The 20,056-nt window shown below is 36.1% G+C and overlaps 1 protein-coding gene across 1 annotated transcript in view; it reads right to left on the minus strand.

Annotated features, from left to right (window-relative positions):
- LOC139699002 (rho guanine nucleotide exchange factor 7-like) overlaps positions 1 to 20,056 on the minus strand; it is a 116,968-nt gene that overhangs the window by 183 nt on the left and 96,729 nt on the right. The window contains exons 12-13 of the mRNA XM_071597997.1: positions 4,301 to 4,388; positions 1 to 779 (exon numbers count right to left, since the gene is read on the minus strand). The exon at positions 1 to 779 is cut by the window's left edge and continues 183 nt beyond it. Coding sequence (XP_071454098.1) covers positions 581 to 779; positions 4,301 to 4,388 — 287 coding nt within the window. The 3' untranslated portion in view covers positions 1 to 580. The remainder of the gene's footprint in view (positions 780 to 4,300; positions 4,389 to 20,056) is intronic.

The raw sequence follows: 20,056 nt of genomic DNA on the forward strand, positions 1-20,056 counted from the left end.
ATAGGAACAATTAGCACTATAACAAGAAATATACAACATATCACTCAGAATTCACCTAAAAAGATCCACAAAAATACAAATACTTTCTCTTGGACGGTCATTATGATAAAACTACATCTGACATGCTTACAGACATATTCAGGAAATATTCCAAGATAGATTTCAATATTACTAAGGATTTTCCATCATGTGGTGACAAACATTATTTCTTTTGCCTCGCCAACCTTCAAGCATATGTGATAGTTTAATTTCAAAATTACTGAAACTATGCATGATTTACCCTGCAATTATGAGTTAAGCATTTCAGCTCAATCATAATGCTACTTGCTTAAAACAATAACTTTGTAATACTGACATGAAAACAATTGACAACCTAGATTAAGGACATAGGCCAGCAATAACAAAGTCACTTTAAATCACTTAAACAACTTTTCCATTTATAGCAAAGGCACACAAAATCCCTGACTTCCCACAGGAAAATTCATCAAGGATAAGGCAAGACATCACTTCTAAGTCAAAAAGCAAGTCAGAGTGTTGCAAAAGAGGCAAGATTTTCAGCAGGTGATTGCGGTACTTCCATTCACTCCTCCTGGGGTCGCATCGGGAAGGAGAAGGGGGTCGCTGAGAGTGGTGAAGGGGTCACGATGTGTGCCTGAACCAGAGCAGCCAGTGCCCTCCTAGCCCTCCCCTCTTCATCAAGGCGATCTCCCAGGATGGTCACTTTCGAGGTCAAATCCTGGATATCCTCCTTCAAAGCATACACCGTGTCCACCAAGCTCCTTCATCAGCCACCAAAAGACACAAGGAACCATGCAAGTACAGCAATCATTTTCTTATGAAGCACTATTTTATTTCACACCACAGATAGTCTCTTTCAGTTAAGAGTAGATTTAAGAACGCCATACAAAATATTACACAGACTTTGTAGGAACTTCTACTAAGCATTAAAACTTTCAATTGTTCCCGGCTCAACTTTGTGGAAATTCATGTTAATGGAATGTCCACTGTCCTTTGGACATGTCCAAAGGACAGTGGAAAGATACATTGTATTCTTCATTTAATTATCATGATAACTTTCTTTCAAAAAGTATTTTTACCTGCTCCCAAATATGCACCCCTTCCTGCTAGTTGATTTCTAGACTTGGAAATTTTGGCATTTTGATGGAATAAAGGGTACTGTGGTGAGAGACTTTGGTTTATGAATCAAGATTAAGGATCACAGGGAGAAAGGATATAGAGTTCTACAGGAGACAAGGGTTAGTTACAATGAATACATGATTTAGGCACCATAAGAGGCATTGGTATACGGAAAAGACCCTGGAATTTATGAAGATACCAGTTAGACTATATTGAGTTATGCCCAGAGTTAGGAACAGCGTGATCAATGCTTATGGTTTCTGAGGAGCCAGACTGATAACAATTTAGTAATTATGAATTGTAGCGTCTGATTCAAAATGATGAGGCCGGCAGGTGGGTTAGGAAATGGAATTTAGAAGCATTAACTGGACTGAAAAAGGAAAAGTATCAACAGGCAGGTATAGAAAGTCATGAAGGATGGAAAGGGAGCTGGGTACTATAGAGGAAAAATAGGAATATGTTAAAAAAGGGATATCGGAAGTCGCAAACAAACCGTTAGGAACTGCAAATAGAAAATGACAAAGAGACAGACCATGGATTACGGATGAGATGATTTGAAATATAGACAGAAGGAAATGGAAGAATATAAACACAGAGTTAGGGAGAAGGAAGTATAAAGAGTTTAATTACAAAGTGAGGTGGTAAACAAATAGAGCAAAAGAAGCATTATGGAATAACTAGAAAACAATAAGCTTGATTTTGCACACATAAAGTGGTTCTCAGGATCATTAAGAAGAGGGTGGAGAGGTCAGAAAAGGTGAAAGAAATATCAGTTAGTAAGAAAAGGAAAATCTGTACATATAATTAAGGAATCATCAGGAACATTCAAAGTGAATGATCTTGTTCTTGCAAATCGATATTTGACTCAAGGGAAATTGCATCTTCATTGGTTCGTGACATGAAATCCTGACTGAAAAACTGAGGATGCATCAAGCCGCCATCAAATTTGTGCCTTACCTGATTACAGCAGAATCTATCTCCTTAAAATTGTCCTTGTTCTTGAAGAAAATGCAAATCGCTGATGCAGAACAACTGTATGTACATGATAGATCAGCCACGCCCAACACCTTGCTCTCAATTATTGGTGATTTTACTTTTCATTTCTACCATTATTTTTATTTTCTTATGACTGCTTTCATGCTTTTTATCTTTGGAGACATTTTAAAAAATACCTTGCAAAAATATTACGGCAGTAAAGCTGCAAGAAGACAGTCTTATCAGAACATTATATAACAGTTGCAATGAAAAGTAAAATCATTGCAAAGCGAGAGGATATGGCTTGAGTGTGGCTGATATCTCATTCACATACAATTGGTCTACAAACATCAGCAAGCTGCATTATCCTCAAGAACAAGGACACGATTATGGAGAAAGATGCTTCAAAAGGGAGTTATTGGAAATGGTTACGTATTTTCAACAATGCTGAAAGTTTTGGTTCTCAAATGGATAAACAAAAAGCAATTACAATGCAACACTATTAATGAGAATACTATTTGCGAGAAGGCAAATGTAATTTCTGCCAACCTAGTTACAAAGATGCCAAAATCATCAACAATGGAAGGAGTATTTAAGGGATACCGTGAGTTATTCCAGAGTTAAATAAAGAAACGGCATCCACATCACTGTGAGCCACATCAAAGCAGCAAGTGCAGGCCCAAGATTCCCATGGTTACCTGTCACAGCAGGTTTTTAATTGTGACGAAATGGATCTCGTCTGGAAAGAGATGCCAAAGCAAACCTATAGTATAACAACACCCAATCGCCAGTCCACAGGCCAATAAAAGACTACCGAAAGCTTTCCTTTTGCACCAATACAAGTGGCAATTTGAAAATGAAATCACTACTTGTTTAACATTCAGAAACTCCGTGAGCCTTCAATGGAGTGCAAAGTCTACAAGAGCAGACTACATGCAATTTATTTACTACAAATTAAATTCACCCTCCAAGTTGCTTCATTCCACATTAGAAAAAAAAAGATGAAGGTGATTCACCATATTTAACATTATATACATCATATTCTTTGAATCAACCTCATACAGGAGAAGTGTTGGCAAGGAATATTTATCCTTATTATATCTGATCTGGATTAGTTACCATAGCAAAGACACATGGGTGTATTCTTGCACTAATTTAATGACCATATTAGTAATATTTTATTTCCATGGATATGGGATCTGGGTTCGAGTCCCAGTCAAGGCGACTGATTTTTACGCCCTGAAATTGTTGCATTGAAATGCACATTAGCGGATGACTCCGTTAAAAGTTACTGTTGCGGCATCTCCCGCAGTTTCTTTGGAATTTGTCTAAGTATTAACACCATAAGTGTTTAAAGTGGGCTTTAACCTCGTGGACTGTGGCGCCTCGCGCACGACTACGAATGCCTGTGACATTGTATGTACGGTATTTCGTCACAACATCTAGTTCCTTTAAAAGCCCCAAAAATTTCAGAGTTTAAGAGGACGCCTCGGTACTTTAAGTGGCTAAAGCACTCGACCGGATATTGAGGGATCTGGGTTCGAGTCCCAGTCAAGGCGAATGATTTTTACGCTCTGAAATTGTTGCATTTAAATAAATCTTATTAAATTTCTAGCTTTGTAATCTTAACTTTTTTCTTCTTTCTTGCATTTAGTAATTAATTATAGCTGATTATTGGTTTCTCTCTTGTCACTCAAGGAACCAATGGTTCTAACCTAAGGGTATTTCAAGCTACATCTCTTTTAAGTAGCAGTAGTTTTTATGGAAGGCGACCGGCAGCTAAGGTCATTTGCGTCATTAGGGAAGGACAGGAAAGGATGAAGGGTGGAGAAAGAGACCCGGCATCCATATTAGCCTACTCTTGACGAAAGGCACCAAGAGGTCTGCAGCTTAACGTCCCATCTGACGGACAGTGGACTCACTCAAAGTGCCCTCCACAGAGCACATCAAGTAGGGATCGGGATGCAACTGAACAATATCTGCTGCCACCGGGATTTGAACCTTCTGGATGGCAAGCAAGTATGTTAGCCACTGTACCATCCTGATCCCTCGTATCATTTAAATGAGGAAATACACATGACATATTTCTTCTTTTAGTTGAGTGACATAATCAGGATTTTCTATTGCCAAATCACGGTAAAAATGTAAAAATCACACCTACATATACTGATCATTAAACGAGACTCACCTTTCTTCAACGATGCCATTATCACAAGGTCCCTCAACAATGATCTTCTCCTCCTCAGCAATAAGAACTTGGGGACAGTCCAGGAGCACTGCAAGGTAATTGGAAGAGTATGCCAAACATACACTAAAATCAGTCATACTTGGGAATTTTTACAATCTATTCTATGCCCATTAAAGTCACTACAAATTCAACAAATGATCTATTCAAACGAAAACAAACAATAGAATTAAATAAATGAATGCAGCCAAAAACCCATTAAAATACAAAAGGAATCCATCCATAAGAAAATGTTAGCAAAAAAATGTAATTAAAATAAACTTATGCATTGAATGCAAAAAGAAAATAAGGTTAGTGATTAGAAGTGTGTACTGCCAAAATAAATGGATGAATTACCAGGCATTTCTCATACTATGAAAATTAACTTTTAAAATATACTGTATTAATTGAAACAGATGAATTACATCATGTTCAGAGCTAACTCTCTAGAACCATGACAGTGATGTCATTGGCAGCGTTTTTGCAGCACCATGACTCCATAAACATAAAATCTCAAGACTGCCTGTACTGCATTGAAATATCTTCCCTAGAAGTAAACTAAATCGTACATAAGGTAAACTAAAAAAGAATATTTAAATTTTTAAATCTATATCAAAGAGAGTTAAGGATTATAATTTTCACAATATTTTCCTTCCCTTAATAATAATATAAAAATGAATTTAATATATTAAACAAATCGTTACTACTAAGCATTATACAACAATTGGATGAAAATACTAATGTCTTAATACAATATGGGTAAATAGATGATGCCTATAGACAAAGCTTCTAGCATTATATTCCAAAAAAGACAAGGCTATTAACAATATATTACAAAAGAGATTGATAGCTTGTTTGTGAAACAGCCTATTGAGTAATGATGTTTGAATAATGAAAATATTGAATAATGAATTGATTGGAAAGAAAATGGCAATAGCAGTCACATGCTTTAACTGAGAGTAAATTTCTGACAATGATATTAATCAGATTTTTTAAAATGTGCAGACTTCACAAAGCAAGGCTTCTGTAAAAAGGTAATTAGATTTAGTTGTTCGGGATACTTCAATCAAGGGATTTTTGAGAGCATGCAAATGCATATAAAACAGACGGTTCCGTTTGAAATAAGTTTTATTTCATTTCAAGGAATAACATTTCAAATATGAAAATTAAATCACCATATGATATCATTATTACAGGAACCATAACTGGGATAAATTCATCAGTTATGTTAATAACAGTTCACAGAGCAAAATGAATGACAGAGGCGGATTACTTATTAACGGCAATACTGAAAATGTACATTCACAGAAGACAATTTCTAAAATATTAATAACAGGCTGTGTAGCTCAAAGAGAGCTATAAAACAGAAAAAGTGAAATTAGAAAAGGCAGAGTGAATAGTTTAATTACTATTATTTATTTTCCATGAGTCTATTAACACTATTTCCCTTAGATTGCCCCAAATTAAAAAAAAGACACTGGGCAGAGTTGGAATACAGCACTTCATATTACAAAATCCAATTTTCTTTAAAAATTAAGCCTTTTAAAAACAACCCTTAGCTACTTAACAGAAGTGTAAATTACCAAAGTATTCACAATCCCTAATTTGGGGATGGTAAAATCCAGAAGTGTCATCTGTTACATATATCAGCAACCAACAGACAGTAATCGATTGGCATGATTCAAAACAATAACAAATGCAAAATGGGAAATACTTAATGCTCAATTAAGTATAACATTTAAATATGATGAAAATAAGGACCCTTGAAAGACTTCTTTTTGCTTTTCTTAGCCAAAACCTCGTAAAAGAAAGACCTGGATATAAAATATCTAATTCCACAGGCATACAATACAATTTGTGGGCATTATTTCTTGGACTACCCAGGAGAATTATCTACATAGTAAAATATTGCATATCTCAAATATGACATTTTTGGATGTCTACCTTTTCCAGAACCCTTATCTTCAAAATAGAAAACAATTGATTTTAACAAAGGTTAACAATGATAATTAGCTGAAAACACTCAGGCATGAACATTCCGGGGTTACAGTAAAAGTCATAACTTCATTTGAATTGTTTAAATCATGTTTATAAGCTACCTCATTTTGCTTCACAAAAAGAACAATGCAATCACAATTAGCACCTAAGACCTAGAGTTGGAAATATTCATGAACAAGCCTAAGAAAGAAGAACACTTTCTTTGATAAGTGAAAGCACACAGCTTGGGCACAAACATGCTGTTGCAAGATACATTAAACAAACAAACACAATTATCTAATTTAACAAACTAAAGTATTTAGCAAATCAATAGCAATGCATAACATACTTTTTGGAACTCCCACTTCATTGGCCCTAGATTAAAAAAATATAATTCATTAAATGATAACAAAAGCAAAAGCTCTTTGAAAAAAGTTATGACTATGTAAATAAGTTATGTAAAGACTAGTGTTTCTAAGGGAAATAACTACGCACTCAAAATTCATCAGCTCTTATAGAAATTATAACTATACGATAGATTCTATGCACCAAAATATTTGGAAATTTTACATTTTAAATTTTTCACAGGGTTTAGATTTCACATTCTCATAATTACGACACGATAGATCAGTGAAATCTTGCAGGAAGTATTTCCAATGATGCATTTAGTGATGCATACATAATAACATTGTACATCAACTCTCTCTGTTTATTTCACTGAGTAACTTGAAGGTTTTCTCCAACAACATTACATGAAGTTACTTCCTGTCCTTCCTCCTAATGGTCTAGTACACAATATTAAACTTTGATGGCATTGAAAAATCATGAACAAAAAGAAAAATTTTAATTGCAAAGAATACCTAATTGGGAATAGAACAGCAATTCTGTGATCGAGGCTAAACATTACTTAGAATACCAACCAATATTCTGTACTTGCTAGTCTATTGATTTTAAACCAGTCTGATTGCAATCAAAGCGAAATTTAATTTAGCAAACCACACAACATTTCTTCGTACTGATACGCAACTTAAATGCATCCCTTAGTTATTGTGATGTCACCTCACATACAACCTTATGAACTAATTATTTTTATATGGGACAGTGAATAATAAATTAACTGTTGGGCATGTATTTGAAAAAAATTAAGACCAAAGAGTACCTTGAACAGTTGGACAAAATTGCTTCACCTCAATTTTACATGAGAAAATTTTACATGCCATTTATAAAACTTAAAAAATATTTTTTGCTACATATAAATCAACATTTCAATTGGTTGTCTCAACAATTATTTAAGTTAATTTGATATGCAATTTTCCCAGTCGGTCTCCCCCGAAGAAATGACTTTTTTGATGAAATAACAATTTGAAAAAACTCAGGTAAGATTCCTTCCACCGTCATAATAACTTTTCTGAAAATATTTTAAAAGCCTAAGAAAACTATAGCAGTCTACAACTGCAAAATTATCCAGAAATGTGCTTCGATATTTCTCAGGATTTATAGAATAATATTGTCTAAAATAGCAAACATTAAAACTGGTTTCAGGGAATTTGGGTAGACTGCTTTTTATGCCAAGATGGATATTTAATGGCTTCTTTACTATTCCTATTTGAATTACTATTACTTTAGATCTTAATAGAACCAGCTTTCAGTGTACTTTGCAAAAGTTGACTTCCCTTGTGGTCAAAGGGTCAAGAGGCCCTGTAGAGATGGGAGGTCACATTCATAAACAAATGCAATAAGCAGAAATCCACAGTGAAATGGAAAACACTAGTCAACCACTTAACCTTTTGGTAAATTGAATAATGCAGATTCCAAATTCAAATTTATTAACAAAAGCTCACAAGAGTTAATTTTGAAGTGGTTGAGCTGAAATTGAAAATGCTTCAGTAAAATGGCAAATAAAGGAAGAGAGGTGCTTATTCATTTTTAATCAATAGCTTAAGTCATGTGATTCGTAAAAAATTCTCAAAATCCTTAGACTCATGTTGATGTATGAGCAGTTTTGCATATTTGCCCAAATTAAATGACAAGGTGGGAGGGAGCAAAATGACAACTACTGTCATTCCTCTTCATGCACTATAACTGATGTCACAAGGTAAAAAGATTTCAGTGACTATTGTTCATACTGAGTGACCCAGCTCAATTGATCTCTCACACTAAATATCATCTATTCTTTTTCTCTAGAGACTAAAATCTCCCTCTATTGAATACCTTTTTCCAGCGGTTAAAAATCGTAGTTTGGTCAGATAATAAAAAGATAATTGGCATATTGAAGAATTTCAAACAAGTTTTAGCATGAGAATGGATTCAGCAACATTTGCCAGGATGAAGCACAAGGATAAAGTGATGAATTTTCAGCCTGACACAGAGATGGCATTCCAATCAGCAAATATTTATGATTTCTGCCCGTGTATAAGTGCCATTAGTTCATAAGATAAGTTTCAACTTTTTCTCTCAAGTAGTTTGTTCACTTGTATTGTCACAGTAGACGTCTTTTGTGTTTTTCTTTGAAATGGAAAATTTGAAAATATTGGGGTTAAAAATTTTTCATTTTGGATGGATTAACCCTGAAGTAAACTCAACCGAAGTTGGCAAAAGTGTACAGGGACTCTGCTCCTCTGCTCTGAATTTAAACATGGCCGCATATCCCAAGAAGATGACCCATGTGAAGGACAACTAAAAACCAAAACCACACCTGAACCATCAAAAAGGTGCACGATGTCATGTTGGACAATAGGAGTGAAGGTGCTTGAGATAGCTTTGGGGACATCAGAGGAAAGGATGCAAAACATCTTGCATTAAGAATTATTGATGCGAAAGCTAGGCACATAGTAGGTGCCACAATTGCTGAATGCCAATCAAAAGCAAACATCAAAACGAATTTCACAGAAATGTTTGGACCAACTCAAGAGAAAAACGAACGATTTTGTGCAGCGATTTGTCAGTATGAATGAGACATGGGTCCACCACTACATGCCAGAAACAAAACAGCAGTCGAAGCAGTGGGTGGAAGCCGGTGGTTAAGCGCCAAAGAAAGCAAAGTCGATTGCACCTGCCGGAAAGGTCATGGCCAGGGTATTTTGGGATACGAAAGGGATCCTGTTAATTGATTACCTTGACAAAGGCAGAAAAATTACAGGCCAATAGTACTTCAACTTTCTTGACCAGCTGGATGCCAAAATTCACAAGAAGAAGTATAGAAGAAGAAAATCATCTTGTACCAGGACACCCTGCTGTCACCTGCTCACAAAGGTGCTTTGGCGATGGCAAAACTGCGGGATTTGGGGTACTATTTGCTCAGCCGTCCCCCTATTCTCCTGATTTAACACCCTCAGACTTCAATCTGCTCCCAAACTTGAAGAAATTTGTCTTTGGGAAGCACTTTGTGTCCAATGAAGAAGTTGAGGGGGCTGTAGATGGACATTTTCACAGCCTTCCACACTATCACTTCTGGGAAGGAATACAAATGATAGAGAAATGCTGGACCAAGTCTGTTGAAGTCAAGGGAGATTATTCAGAAAAATAAAATCATCGACAGGCCGAGAACTTTTCATATACCCTCATAAATGGAGTCTCTAACAGCTTTTTACAAGGTCTGTTCGAAAATTCCTTGCACTTTTTCCTTACAGAAAAATACTTCACTAACAAATTATTGGTCACGGTCCCCTTCACAGCAGTCTCCTCCCCAGCACATTTACTCATGCCAATGATGTTTCCACTTTTTGAAAGAGTCCTGGCATGCTTTTTTTGGAATGCTCATAAGCTTCTCTGTCAAAATTTTCTCTATCTTTTGAATGGTGGCATATCTTTTTTCTTTGAGCAGAGTTTTTAGTTTAGGGAGCAGGAGAGAGTCACACGTGGCTCTTTGGGTGAGTAGGATGGGTGAGGAAGCAATGTGGTCTTGTTTTTGGCTGAAAACTCGAGAGTTCTGAGAGAGGAATGAGCCAGCACATTGTCATGGTAAACAAACCATTCACCATTCCTCCGAAGTTCGGGTCGTTTTCACCTAATTCTCTCTCTTGGGCATTTCGTAACTCCAGGCAGTCCTCCGTGTTGACTGTCTGATCTTTAGGTGATCTGACTGACTTTTTAGATCTGACTGTGTGATCTGTCTGATCAACCCCCTTCGCATCGAAAAAACAGCATCACCTTGACATTCGAGCGAGCTTGTTGAGCTTTTTTGTTTCACCAATCATTGTGAAGATTGCACTTCTGTTTTGACATCATATCCATACACCCTGGACAACAAGCTTTCTTTCTCTTCAGCTTGATCAAACAGTGCCTGAAAGACTTAAACTAGATGTTGTTTCTGGTGAGGCACAAATTTGGCTGCATGCTCAACTTTTTAATCAGGATTTCATGGCTCTCTGCCACACTCTTCTTCAAGTTTCCTGCGAGTCAAATGTTGATTTGCAAAAACGAGACCATCACTTGCTTGAAGTGGAGGTCATCAGTCGACGTTGATTGTCTTCCAGAACACTCATCATCTTCCACTGATTGCGGACCCTTTTTTAACCGGTACACCCCTCATAACATGAAGTACATTTTGTAGTATCCTCACCATAAGCCTTTACAAATCTTTAACGGAAACTTTTGAGTTGATTACATAGTCTCACGCAAAATTTCACATTAACAACGGTGCTCCTTCAAAGAGTTCATTTCCATGTATCTGAATTTTTGCTTCACTCCACCATTCCTTTCACATTAATGGCCTTGATAAATCAACAAAATTATTGAAGGTGCGATATTAAAAAAATTGGGAGCCTTTTAAATAGACCTCATATAATAAAAAGCATCAAGTCAGTAGTTGTCTAAAACAAAAAACTTAATATTCCCAAAATTTATCCTTTCATTTTATTATAAAATCTTAGCTACATTAAAATTTTTCACTTTAAATGGATGGATATCTTCAGAAAATCTGAATTTTAATAACAGTTTGACAAGTGATTCTAATCCATGAAATCATGTTCCAAATCTATTTTCATTAGGAGGTTTTCAATATTAAGATTCCCATTGCATCTATTCCCAGCTATTCTCAATTGACTTTGCTAGTATGATGGACAATCAGATGGAAACATTGAGTAAAATCATGTTCAATTCATCAGTAGGCATGCCGCTGCTATGAATGTTAACAAGGATAGTGATTGAAGAATAAGCTTACTAGTAAGAGAAATATTGTGGCTATGGTATCCCATAGTGACAGACATTTGAAACACAAAACCAACACAAACATATGGATGCTATTTACCTACTTGGAGGTACACTATTTTCAGGAAACAGTATTTAAGAATTACGTAGAAGAATATCCTAAAATAAGCTTCCATTACGGAAATATATTTGTTATGAATGAAACAATTAGAGATGATTGATTGTAAATGAAATACTTAATAGACTCAATAAATCTCTTATCATCAAATCAGTGACCAAGATCCATTTTAAAATCTATCTTGGTACACTCAGTTCTGTTGCTTATATAGATTCTAAGTTACATGAATTGAGGAACCATCCTTCCAAGACATCAGGTGTACTGTATGACTAACCATTGATTGCATCCTTGACTAAGCTAAAATTATACTATTTTTCGATAAAAGTTATGTGCAACTGAATAAGTTCAGAATTCATCAAACAGGAGGGTCGATCAACTAAAAGCTAAGTAGAATAGCTGAGCCTTAACCATAAATGTCAGTTCAAACACTGCTTACATATGAAACTCAAACCTGGCTTGCATGCAGATCACTAGACATGCATTTTGAATTATTCCCGTCAAATCGCTCTCATTAGTCGCACCAAATCAGCTGGGTGTAGATGGCCAACGAACAAGTGATCAATTGTGAAACACTTGCGTTTCAGCTCGTAAGAGAGTAAGCTGAAAACTAATGCACACATGCTGGTAGACCACAAACAAAATGACCTTCAGAAGCACTCCTGGTGGCATGTGGAAGTAACATTCCACCTCAATGCACAGGTTTGAGGTCGTTTCATTCATCCAGTGTATTTCAGGAAGCGGAAGTATGGAGACGTGTTCTAGTGCTATGCCAGCACTAGTTAAACAGTGTACTGTTATTGAATTTTTTACTGCTGAAAGTCACTCCCGAGATTCATTGTTGTTTAAAGGCTCTTTATGGAGACAAAGCTTTTGATAGGTCCACTGGAAATCGATGGGTAGTAACATTCTGTGGTTTCAAGCCTGGAAAAGCCATAATTGTTGATGAAAAACACAGCGGACGTTTCATCACTGCCACAGATGATTAACATCGCAAACTCGTCGAAGATTTGATCCAATATGACCAGCATATCAAAAACCATAATGGAATATCCGAGGGAGAAGTTGGTCCTGTTAAAGGCAGCCTGGCACAAAATATCTCACCACATGACAATGCTCGTCCACACACCTTGCACGCATATGAAATTTGAACCGATTCCACACCCTCCTTGTTCCCTCGATCTTGCACCTTGCTATCTTTATTGTTTTCCTTTACTCAAGAGACACTTCACGGGTTATCATTACACCTCGGACAATGAGGTGAAGGCAGCTGTCAAGTCCTGGATTCTAGAAAAGCCAGAAGAGTTTCCAGTGACGGAATGATAACACTTGTTTCACGTTGGGAGAAATGTGTCAGCCTTAACGGTCACTACATATGTTCATTAATAGATGCATGATTTTGAAACTTAAACATTGCACTCTAATGCACTGTCTGCTCAATCTTGTCACTTGTTTTTGCACGTGCTCTTCGAGCATGTGCGCATTTCTTTTCAGCCCACCCTCGTATTGTAAGTCCTGGTGACAAAGACTGATAGAGGCACACCAGTTTGTGTACTTATTATCAACATAGAATTTTATTATTATAATGAGTTATGATAATCTACCTCATTAGCCCGAACGAAATTTGATGTTGTTTCTCTAATGCGAAAGACTAATTCACACTTTGAGTAAACATATGTATAAAAAGATAAGTGTAAAATATGTATAAAGAGAGTGTAAATGAATAGGTCAATCATGTATGAGGCTACACTGTACAAATATAATGGAAGGAGTGAAATTAGAGAAGAAATTTGAAAACAGACTAAGCCTAAAATAGAGCAACTTCGTGCTCATTCTGGAATTATCTTTTGGGAATATGTTGTCTTACTGTCTTGGTCGCTCTCACGCCAGTGTTTTTTGTCTCAGTATGCCAGGGGTGCATTTATAATTTCTGAACCTTTATCTTGCACTAATGTAACAATTGATAAAACATAATTTTGATCACGTTGAGCAGGATTCTGACTACTAAGTCTCCAAATTAATCTTACAAATTAAAGGAACTGTGGAAAATGCCACATATTACTTTGATGGAATTATCTGCTAATAAACATCAAAAAAGTATGATATTCAATGCATAAAAATTATTCACCATGAGCAAGATTCAAGCTCGTATCCCTCGACATCCAGTCACATGCTGTAGCCAGTTTAACTATTGAAGTATTCTTATATGATATTATTGCTAGCTAATTTACCATTTAAGGTAGATTTTGGATGGGCACAAATTGACCAACAAAACATTTCTTTGCCTCCCCTAATAAAACACAACCCAACATCCAGCACAGCAACAAGCTCCTCTGTATCCATATACCCTATTCCTGCCTCCTCCTCACTTGCCTAATGTTCTCCCCTCTATCGCAATCCTCAACTCCCCACTTCCAATCAATATGCTCCAAATCAACCTTTCATGCCTCCTTTGACGGCACTTAGAGGGCCTTCAAAAGATGGAGACTTGACAAATCTATTCTATCATGGAGAAATAAAGTGAGGGCTTTCCCATCAGTCATGATGGCAGCTTTGGAAGACTCAAGGGAATTCAGTGCAATGATTTCAAATGATTCAGTGCAATGATTTCAAAGCAAGCATTTGTTGATGTTTTGAGAAGAAAAGGGCTGCCTCTTAAAAGTCACATTTCTACACCTGCAATGTTGCCTTCCCAGTAATTTGGCTGAGAAGTTTACTGCACACCAGAGGTATGTTATTTAGCAGCGAATATTAAATGGTGAAAATCTTTGTCAGTATTTTTCACGTTTTTATTTTTTCCTTTTTCTATCCTGCTTTAGTAAACAAATACTCCCTATCCAAGCACTATGACTACGCTGCTGGCTTCAGAATGCTTAATGCTAATGAATAAGTCATACTTGGTACAGCAATGGATAAAAGGAATTTGTAGTAGGAATCATCCCTTTGAAAGACAATGAAAAGAGATTGAAATGTATCTTTCTAAAGTTGGAATACATTCATCCAAATTTCACTTGCTTTCAACATTTATACTAATTCCATCAGTTTAAATAGAAATGATGTCCATTGAAAAACTATGTCCATTAAAAAATAATGTCACTCAATTCCCTTGCAAATACTTAACTTGAATGCCTAAAACCTACCCTCATTATTAAATTAGTACTGATGCATTGAACACACAACATACTTCATGAAAAAAGCATCTAATAGCTAGAGTAACTGCATTTCATTCAGTTATTTGTCTGCTTCTCATCACAGCTTAGAAAACCTTAATAATATATGATTAATTTGGAATATCAAGGGATCAAAACAATAAATATGGCTTCAAAACAGTTTCTTTTATCGATAATCTACTTGTTAAGGGAGGCTTTGGATGGACACACACTACCAAATAAATATCTTGTCCCTCCTGAGATCACACAACCCAACTTCCTACTCTATAAGACCCTCTTGATCTCTGTGCAATTCCTTCCTTGGTCCCCTCCTGCATCCCTAGCCAACTCCTGCCTTTCCTTGTTTGCCTAACATTCTCCCCTCTATCACAGCCTTCAACATCTCAATGATGATAAATATGCTTTGCATCCATTTTTCCTGTTTCCTTAGAATTTCTCCCTCTCCTTCCCCACTTCCACATTTGTTTTCCTTTCTGTCCACTTGACCTTCTCCATCCTTTTCCACACTCATATTTCAAAAACCTGCAATCTACACCCATCCTCCTGCTTCAGTGATCATGTTTCCGCGCCGTACATAGCTACGCTCCATACCAAAGTTTTCACGGGTGTTTTCTTAACATCCTTGCTCAAAGTCCCTGTCATCAACTCCCTCCTCCTTGCGAAAGCCTCTTTGCCTAGTGCAATTCTTCTCCATACGTCCCTACTACTTTGACCGTGTTGGTCCAAAACACTTCCGAGATACATAAACTGTTCGACCTGCTCTAGTTTTTGCCCTCCTATTTTAATGTTTAGCCTAGCCTTTTTCTTTCTAGAAAATCACATTACCTTTGTTTTCTTAATATTGATTCTCATCCCATACCTGTCGCACTAAATTTCCAATTCACTCAGCAATCCTTGGAACCATTTGGCTGACTGACAAACTAAAGATTTGTCATCAGCAAACTTAACTGATTTCATAAATTCCCCACCGACTTTCATTCCTACCTCCAGTTCTTCCCATGCTTCTTTAATCATTTCTTCGACACATATGTTGGGCAGCACTGGTGACAATGGAATGGGCAACCATGCCTAGCACATCTTCCTAACATTGTCCACCCAAACTCTCCGTCCCCCACTCGGACCTGAGCAGTCTGAGACATATATATGTTGCGGATTAACTCTTACCCCTCCAACCTATTCCCATTTTCTGCAATATGTTCATGAGTTTTTCCCAATTCAAATACCTTTTTGAAATCTACGAAACAGGGAACACATTTTGACTGATTTGCCTTCAAAATATACTGGTTTCAAATCAGCGCACCAAAATTTTTTATATCCATAGAACTCACAAAATTGTGATGCCATGATACTTATTGCTAAATTGACTGTTTATTGGTTCAATTTTTGTGTTCATATATGATTTTTTAAGCTAAGGAAGGTATAATCAGTCATTTTGAGACATGACTTTATGGATTGATCCATTGTAAAATGAGAAATGATAACTTCATCATTTCACGGTATTATATTGAAATAAGACCTGGGTTTTGACTATTACATCATCATGGAGGAAGGAAGAAAGAATTTGTTGATATGATATCTTTGATAAAAAAATAAAAAGAATGAATGCCTAACCATAGGTGTGGCTTAAGAAAACCATGGACCACCACCCACCCACTCGCCTAACCCACAAAAATAGCATAACTTCATATGGTTTATGGAGCAGACCTTTGAGATAGCATGACATATTTCAATTATCTTTTCCTCACCTTCGTGAGCCATTTCTGCTGGCTACATGGCGGAAGCCAGAAGTACCCTGCCTGACCTAGACATACCGGTAGTTGTTGGAAAAATATCACTGTATTAGAAAGTACGCAATCTATTAAGCAAATTTTTCAAGTTTGAAGACACTACGTTGTTTAGTATTTGTTTGGCAGCCATCAATGGTGAAAGTTTTCAGTGAATTTGTGAAAATGGAGAAAATTGGTCATCATTATGCGACACAATACTTTTATTTGAAAGGCCTCAGCACAACCAATATGATAGCCAAACTGGATTCTACCTGAATGAGTCTGCTCCTTTGTTTACAATAGTAAAATACTGGGTAGCAGAGTTTAAACGAGCTGTCAAGACGAGCATCGCATTGGTCAACCAAATGAGGTGATGACTCCAGAAACAATGAAGAAAATCCACAAAGTGATCCTGGATGATCGTCGACTGTAAGTGCGCAAGCTAGTAGATATAGTGGGCATTTCAAAATGTGTCGTACATCGCATCTTAACTGAAAATTTGGACAGGAGAAAGCTGTGTGCAAGATGGGTGCTCACACTCGAGCAAAACCAGTATCATGAAGATGTTTCAATTGAGCGTTTAGCAAAGTTTCACAGCAACAAAGCACAATTTTTGCACTGTTTCATAACCATGGATGAACCGTGGGTCCATTACTTCACACCTGAGACAAAAGAACATTCAAAATATTAGATTCAAAAGGGAGAACCAGCTCCAAAGAAGGCAAATACCCTTTCATCTGCAGTCGTTGGTTTTGTGGGATGCACTTGGGATAACTTCCATTGACTATTTTAAATGAGGTAAAACTATCAATGGTGAGTATTATGCATACTTATTGTAATGCTTGAGCAAAAAAATCAAGCAAAATCAGTCGCATTTGGCTAAGAAGAAAGTTTTGTTTCATCAAGACAATGCACCAGCTCACAAATCCATTATTGCAATGGCCAAAATTCATGAATTAAAGTTTGAATTGCTACCTCATGCACCCTATTCGCCAGATTTAGCCCCCTTGGATTATTTTCTGTTTGTAAACTTGAAAAAATGGCACGGGGGTCAAAGATTTTCCAACCATGAAGGAGTGATATCAACAGTTAACCACTCTTCTGAGTATGTCATATATATACGTCACACCATGCGTATGTAATTTTATACTCATTTTCCATGTTAATGCCATGATATTCCATCATGCAACTGCTGCCACTCGTAGATTTATCCAATGAGTTTGCTTTCTGCCAGGTAGATGGAACTTCAGACATTTTTTTGTGTACCCATGCATCTTTTAACAAAGCTCTATCTCTGCCTAGTGGGTTGTAATCTCATTGCCCCTTGTCGTATTTTTCATTTTCATGCAAAAGTATTTTTTATTTTCCCTATGTTGCATGTATTTTATTGAAGGCTTTGCTATTTGATAGCATTTTTTTAACACTCAGGATTTTTCAGTTTTTACTTTTGTATCTTTACTGACTCTAAATCTGTGGCATAAACAACTTCAGGCTTTGCTCCATGTATTATTTTCTTCCGTTTGTGTTTTAGTGAAGACAATGTCCATTAAATGAAGGACACAATGTATATTTCCATTGTTCTTTATTTTAGTATTAATAGCTGAAACGCTTAGGCGTCATCATTAGGTACCGGTGAATGAAATGGCAGGACAAAAGAGATGTGGTAATGGTGGGCACAATTCATGGAACTGAAATGTGCGAAACAGAAAAAGGGGGAAAAAGTGATGAAACCAATTATCGTAGAAGACTACAATAAGAATATGGGTGGGGTAGACAGAAGCGATAGGCTCATGAACATGTACAAAATTGCAAGTCATCGGCACTTGATGGACATGACAATGTTGAATGCTTATACCATTTTTAAAAAGAATAAGGGGAAACTGAATCAATAAGGGTTTCTAATCTTGCCAGCTGAAATATTGGTAGCTAAGTATGAAAAAGATGTCCAAGTAGTCCAAGGAAGTCCATCTAAATCCCTTAAGCCATCTCGCCTTACCAAAAAACATTTTACTGTTACCGTCCCCCCAACAACCAAAAAGTGCCCAGAAAAAAGATGTATCGCATGCTATAAAGTGGGGAAAAGGAAAGAAACAAAACACTGGTGTCCTGATTGTTGTATTGGTTTGTGTCCTGCTCCATGCTTCAGAGTATACCATACTGATGATGATTTCTAAAAATAGATATTCATTGAATTTAAAAATAAATGGTTTTTTTTAGAGTAAAACTAAGAGATATCCAGCAAATTTAAAATAATGGTCATGATATACCATAAAATTTTTTTAGAATTTCACTTTCCTTCAAATGTGCTTCAAACAATTTCATTCTGTCCAGCAGTTTTTATATGATGGTTATAAATGAGTGAAGTGTTTTTTGGGTAGAAATGAAGCATTGTAATCATTTAAAAATTTTTTACTGAAAAAGAGTAAAAAAAATTAACTGTAATGGGTGGTTGCCTATTTTCCCCCATAATTTTACAAAATTTCTAACATTGTAATTTACATGTTGCCCATTTGCCAAAACATTCTGTAGCCACTGATTTAACTATAAATCTTAAATAACATTCATTCTACGCTGATTTTTTCATTAATTTTACGAATTAGTAAGTTGTTATTGTTTTTAACTTTGTTTAATAATGAAGGACTATCATTAATACAAAAATTTAAACCAAAAATTTTCATCATTTCAAACGACTACTCAAAATATTTGTTCTTATACAGCAAAAAAAATACTGAAATGTTTGGGTTTAATCATCCTACAACAAAAATAGAAATTTGGACTCAGTGTGAAATTAAATACCCACGTTGTACACGAAAAAATTAAATACCCAGATGAGTGGTTAATGGCTATTTTGAGGAGCAAGACAGTTCTTATTATATAAAGGGTATTGAACTCATTGAACATCACTGGGAAAAGTGTATATAGAGCTGAAAGGAGATTATGTTGAAAAATAAATAAATTTTTTCCAAATTTTTGTGCTTTCTTTGTTGGGTCAGGTACTTTTGGGATTACCCTTGTACTTTCCCTTCTCTTCAGTAGCTCAAGTAGACCATTCTTGCAAACAGCAGTGGCAGGAGTCCCATTTGTTTTCGCTTAAAAAGGGCACCTCTCCATCCCATTACACCATCACTTTTTTGAGCACTTGACCAGATACCACGTGTATCTTGTGATTGTTCAAAGCAATGTCATCCTTTCTCCCATAGATAAAAAAACATTACCTTCCATTTTCGGTCATTCCTCATGAACTGTGGCCACAGTGAAATGTCTAACGACATGAATGAATTGATAAAAGAATACAATTTCAAATATAATCAACATGCTGCTCACACACAATATCATTATTTAAAACAACAAATATTATTGATAAACATTTAAAATTTCATGAATACCTGTAACAAGTTCAAAAAAGCAAATACATTTCTACATCAAACAAAAATTAAATACGGCCATGCAGATAGGTAACATCCTGAAAAATAATTCAGTGCTTTGGAAAACATGAATGGATGAGCTTTCAAGGGATAATTCATTGCATTTATGAGAAGGACTT

The sequence above is a fragment of the Hetaerina americana genome, unplaced genomic scaffold (assembly GCF_022747635.1).
Source record: "Hetaerina americana unplaced genomic scaffold, ioHetAmer1.1.p SCAF_9, whole genome shotgun sequence".
Classification (NCBI taxonomy): Eukaryota; Metazoa; Arthropoda; class Insecta; order Odonata; family Calopterygidae; genus Hetaerina; species Hetaerina americana.